Source organism: Rhopalosiphum padi, chromosome 1, assembly GCF_020882245.1.
Source record: "Rhopalosiphum padi isolate XX-2018 chromosome 1, ASM2088224v1, whole genome shotgun sequence".
In the NCBI taxonomy this organism is placed as follows: Eukaryota; Metazoa; Arthropoda; class Insecta; order Hemiptera; family Aphididae; genus Rhopalosiphum; species Rhopalosiphum padi.
Genome location: NC_083597.1, coordinates 69456417 through 69462651, shown reverse-complemented (window position 1 = coordinate 69462651; position 6235 = coordinate 69456417). Strand labels below are relative to the sequence as shown.

Sequence of the window (6235 nt, the reverse complement as noted above, 5' to 3'; positions counted from 1 at the left end):
TGTCGGTGTTTCAATTAACCAGAAGGCAATTAATATATATTTTTTTTTATTGATCATATAAAACTCGGCAACTATGACCATTAGCTACAATTTAAATTAGTTTAAAGGTATTTAATAAATAAAGTTTTTACAAGAGTTTTTTTATATATATTTATATATAATACAAAATTAAAGATAAGTATAGTTACATTGTATATAAAAATGGTTTATATATTATTATTAGATTAAATTGTAGAGACCTGACGATTAAAAAAATTGTAACATCTTAGTGTTCTCTTTGGTTTTGGGTCCTAGACCCTAGTGCAACATCAAGTGTCGTATCTAGCCCGATGATTTTTCGATCTTGTTGGTATTTAATATTTTTGCTGCTATAATTATGTTTTTAGAACAATCAATAAGTATGAAAGGTTTTAAGGTAATATTTCAATCATATGAATATATGATGGAGCTAGTGTTATGCCGGACCAGAACAACGGCGGTGTACAAACTTTAATGAAAGAGCATTATAATCTTATGCCTATTTTAATCACCGTAACAGAAAAAGAAAACTGGCGAAAGATGACTTTCTACAGAATTATTAGCACATTAATTATTAATCTTAAAAGCAGATTTTAAACTGAAAGCTTATTATTAGCCAATTCTTTAGATAGTTTTTTCAAAATGGATTTAAAAAAAAAATGAATATTTTATAAATCACTATCAGGTACATTTTGAAAACTTAAAAATATTTATTTTATACATAAAAATTCATATTAATTAATCATTTTGTGGTTTTTAGTGAATTTTAAATGTAAATCAAGGCGGTTTTAAAGGCGGATATGCTCGTTGCTAAAAACTGTGTATTAAATTAAAAAAAAAAACGATTGTGAATTAGACACCATCAAACAAATTGTGAAGAAGGATACATTTCCAAACATATACAAGCTGTTACAAGTAGCTCTAACCATACTATAAGTCTAACTATAAGTTCAGTAACATACGAGTGATCCTTTTCTTGTATGAGACCTATTAAAAATTGGTTAAGAACATCAATGGTACAAAAAAGGTTTCCAAAACTAGCCATTATAAATATTGAGAGAGACATGTTCAATTATATAAATAATAATGACGTATTGGAAAAATATAATAAAGCCGACGAATATAGAATAAATAAAAAAACAGTTATTTGTATTTATTTTTTTGATTATAATTAGATAATATAATATAACATTTTTAAAATATGGCAGCAAATACATTTATTTGGGGCTTTACCTCCCCCCTCAGATTTTTTTTTACCTTAGTTGCGCCTATGATTGTTATTATACAAAGTAAGTACCTAAATCTAATGCATCCGATGTTAGGCCCCTAAAATAAAACTCATGCCTCGTGACCGCCCGGTATATTGTGCTCCCCCCCCCGCATAGCTGCTATAAATCCGGCCCTGTTCTTAAATGCTATGTCGTATGAAATATCAGAATTATTATATTGTTTCGGAGGTCGCCGACGGGCCGCTTAAAAATACGACGACGAAAACACGCGCATGGTGTACCGTCATCTCGCGGCCGTCGTGTCGTGTACGCACGTGCGAGTATATTGTTCGTCATGTATAATATTATTATTATGCAGTCGTCGTCGTCGGAGTCTAATTCGAGACTGGTCCCCGGCGGCGTTCGGTAGTCCACTGAGCTTAGAGACGCGTCTATAAATAGGCCTACACTCGCGCGCGCGGCGCCGGTGGCACACGGACCGGGGGAGACGACTAACCTCCGTCGGGGGATCCGAGACGCGTCGACAGCAGACGCGGACGCGCGCGCGCGCGCCGGCCGGCCGTCGGTCCGTCGACAAAAACGCACACGTAACCGTACGCGGACAGCCGAGAGTCGTGTAGTCCGTGCGCCAAACTACAAACCGTGTTACGTAACGCGTGGTGCGTGGCGTGTGGTGTGTGTGGTGCGTGGTGCTTGGTGCGTGGTGCGTGGTGCGTGGTGCGTAGAGCGGGACGCGTACAGTGCGTATTTTATCGTGTGGTGTGCGCCCGGTCACGTGTGGTATACGTGCAGATGATGAACTACGCGTAGCTGCAACCGCAGCGGTCGCCGTCGTCGGACCGGACCGGTGCCGGTGGTGACCGCGACCGTGATCGTGCAACGCCGGCATGGAACGGAAACGGAGCGGCCGGCGGTACTACAACAAGCGGAAAAAGACGTGGACGCAACAATGCAAGGACTACCTGCGGCAGTTCATAGCGTTCCTGTTCAGCAACATCGGCATCATTTGCCTGGTGGTCGGTTACACGATCGCCGGAGCGTTCATGTTCATCTTCATCGAGGGCGCGCCCGGCAACGCGATGGCAGTCATCGACCGGGTAGGCGCGAACCGTAGTGGCACGGCGGACCGGATCTGGGACATGGTGTGCTGCAACGCGTACTGTGAAGACGAGTGGAAGCAAGAAGTACAGGTGCACCTCCGGTCCTTCCAGAGCCACGTAATCGAGGCCGTCCGCAATTTCAGCTACGAGGGACCCAACAAGCAGATGACCCGATGGTCGTTTTCCGGATCGTTCCTCTACTCGTTGTCCGTCATCACAACTATAGGTGAGTGATTGCTGATCCATCATATCGTAGTCTCTAGACGGGCATGATCCTATAACTCCTTGAACATGCAGTGGTCACGCCGGCCGGTGGTAATGGTTGGGACAGTGCTTTTACTAGGAAATCTTCTCGCAAAGAATCAAAAACCTCTCTAAAAAATCCTGATGATTGGGATTATTGTGTGGATATCTACTAGTTCTACTGGTTTAACTGAGTAAGGTGATATTATACAGTATAGTAAATATCTATGATAAATTACCTGGCGATTAACAGAAATAAAAGCAATTATAATAACTTTTGAAATTAAAAATATCTAGTTTATATCTGGTTTAACCGGACCCGTACAGACTTTCTTCGGTGTTTCGTTCTTATGAACTGTCCAGTGTCCACAATATAAAAACTTCAAATAGTTCAAAAATTCGTCTCTATATCTACAGATAATGATAATATCATTTACCCATAATTTATAATTTTATCTTTTATTTTAGTATTTGTTTGACTCATTACGTAATAATATTAATATACTTATTATGTAATAATACCAATTGGTAAAATATTGTAATAGGTATAATATATTGATAATATTAAGATATATTTGTTGATGAATGATTGATTTTACTGAAAAAATAAAATAAAACATAGATGGTATTTTTTTAACTGGTTTTGTAAATAATTTGTATTAAACATATTACAGACATTAGATTTTTTTTAAATTATGCACTTTTTTTTTCAATGTAGACCCGTCTAACTATAGTAGCATCTAAAGGATCAGCAGCTTGTGGTATCAGAAACTTATAAACTAGACAAACGTTGTGGTTCGATCAAGATTCGTAGTTATTAATCTAATATAAGGCGTATTAACGTTCTTTTGAGGACATCAAGTCAATATTTACTGTCTGTGTCAATTTCATGAGTAATATTATGCATACCCTAACTCTAACTGTCCTCAAAGTGTGTATACATCCTGCTTTGGCGGTTTCACGTGAAACATTGCTAAAAACCAATTATCTTTATTTTTATTTTTATGGTAATATACATTTTAGTTTTTAATTAACTACTACGTTTCACAATCGATTAAGTTTTAAATTATTATATAACAGTCGTAGAATTCATTCTATAAATTTGTATACATACAAATATACAAAATTAGTTTTTAATCGTTTTATATGTATAATTACGTATATTATTTTTTTATACGTACCAACCTAAACTTTTCTGTTTTTTAATGACGAAGTAATTTTATTCACAGTAATCTAATACCTAAAGCTATAACAATCATTCATTTTAACATAAAGAAATTTTCACTACTAAAGTTTTTAACGACCCGATAAAATTTAGTATTAATATAATAATATTATATTCACTATACAGGCAATGAATAATTATTCTTTAGCAAAAATCATAAATAATGTTTGGGTATAATATTATTAATTCGAAAATTGTTGCGTTAGACTACAAATCAATTGTTATAATAACACAACTACAGTGAATAATATAATTATGCAGATATTAATAATGCAATGCACCAAAATCTAAAGATGAGTTGAAAAAATTAGCGGTTGCTTCATAATTGGTTTTATAATGTTCTGTTTACCAGAATGTTTCAATGTTCAGTTAAAACCACGTTTGTTTCAACAAGTGATTTTTTAACCATTATTATGGAAATAAACGAAGAAATTCTGTAACTCTCTTGTGACGTGTGTTCAATTTCCAACGAAATGTACTTTGCAATAATTATATATTTTTTACCACCTCATAATAATAATAATAATAAGTGTTTTTCGCAAAATTCACGTAAGAACTAAATACTACGTCTCATTTATGCAGAATATAAAAATGTATTTATAATTTTTAGTGCTTGAAAATAAAATATTGATTGGATTCAAAATATATGTATTATGTATCTCCACCTAACCTATAAAAATAATTCTCCTTCAATAATTACAAATACGGATTCACACTACAAAAAATAAAACTTCGCACAATCACTTCACAATGTATATTATAATATTATGCCATATATATATATTATATAACTATAAGTTAATCATCGTTTTAAAACAATTACCATGTTTAATACTCTAATTTTACAAACAATTTTTGGACGTCATAAATATTATGATGGTATATTATACTACGAGTATAACAACTAAACACGTTTGGAAGAATTATATTAAATTTAATAAAGTATTTTAATGTACATTTGTAGTTAATATATTATACTTTAATTTTTAATATAGGCAGCTCAATTATTTCTTTTATATGCTTCTTCTTTTTTTTTTACGATTCATATATGTAAAATGTACATGCATGTTGGTTTATTTTAATTTATGTAATATTATTTCATTGAATACGGTCATTAATTGATAAATTTACCTGATGTATTCTTATACTCGTACCTATAAAAATAAATATTATTATTATTACTATCATTGTTTTCTTGTTTAGCTGTGAACACAATTGAGCAACCCATACATAATTTAATAACAGCCGGAGAAATAACTGATTTGTTCAAATCTATTATTAAAGTTCCAAGTATATGTCTGTCTTGCGTTAGTAAAATATATAAATATTATGTTTTTCAATATTGTGGTTTGGACAAATCGCTCATTTCTGTTTAACTGTTACACTTTTATCATTTCTGAAGACGCGTCTGTGCAGGTGCCAGGTGCATATACACATCATAAATTCCAACAGCATATTAAAAAATTTAAATGTATTTTATATTTTTGTATTTATAATGATGCTAATGATATTATGTGATATTATCAATTTTTAGTAAAATGAGTTAGATAAATTTTAATATCTCTAAATGAAAATGAACGGTATTTATTTGGTATAACTTGAAGAAGAAGTATACCGTATACATCTTGATTGTTATAAGTAAAATAATATTATATGACTGCAGACAAAGAAATAGAGCATATTATAGATGATGTATGAAATTATATAAATAATATTATATTTAATTCAGTGGCAGAACAAATGAAACCTATTGGGCTTAAGAAGACACCACACCCGCATGCGTTATATCTTCTCTACAAATGTATAACATGGATAATATTCGTCCAGTAGGATAAATTTTGTGTAAGCTTAAATATTAGAGTGAAATGACCTATTATCAAACTTAAAGGCGAGAACAGTATTTGTGTTCTCTCGTCAGTTTTTTACGATATTTTAGTTTTTAAGTAAATTAGTAACATTTTTAAATATAAATATTTTACATACTCACAAATGTAGGCAAGTACTCGTAATACGTCGGTTGTTATTGCCGGCCACATCGGACAATTTATCCTATTAATTTTCAATAATTTGGTTAGTGGATTTGTCATATTTATGTGTTCCAGTGTAGAACCAAATACCTATAGTTTCTAAATACCTATTACTATTTTTATAAATAAAAAATTCAAATTTGTAAAATTAAAGCAATATAAAAAATTTGTAAAAAAAAATGTTCTTGTCAATTTTATTTTACATATTTACCAATTTTGAATGCTTTTTTGGCATTAATTTTGATGTTCATGTTAGGTTAGGTTAGGTTAGGTAAGACACTTTTTCAATACATCATACGGAATCAATGTCGACTTAATGGATGTTGTATGGAAGCAATTCTATATTATATTACAGTAATATTATATATTATATTGTGCATATTGAAGAAGTCC

General features: G+C 32.4%; 1 protein-coding gene across 1 annotated transcript in view; it reads left to right on the top strand.

The window, feature by feature from the left end:
* Positions 1-1762: 1762 nt before the first annotated feature.
* Positions 1763-6235, top strand: part of LOC132932147 (TWiK family of potassium channels protein 7) — an 84629-nt gene continuing 80156 nt past the window's right edge. The window contains exon 1 of the mRNA XM_060998384.1: positions 1763-2573. Within this exon, the coding sequence (XP_060854367.1) occupies positions 2135-2573 (439 nt within the window). The 5' untranslated portion in view covers positions 1763-2134. The remainder of the gene's footprint in view (positions 2574-6235) is intronic.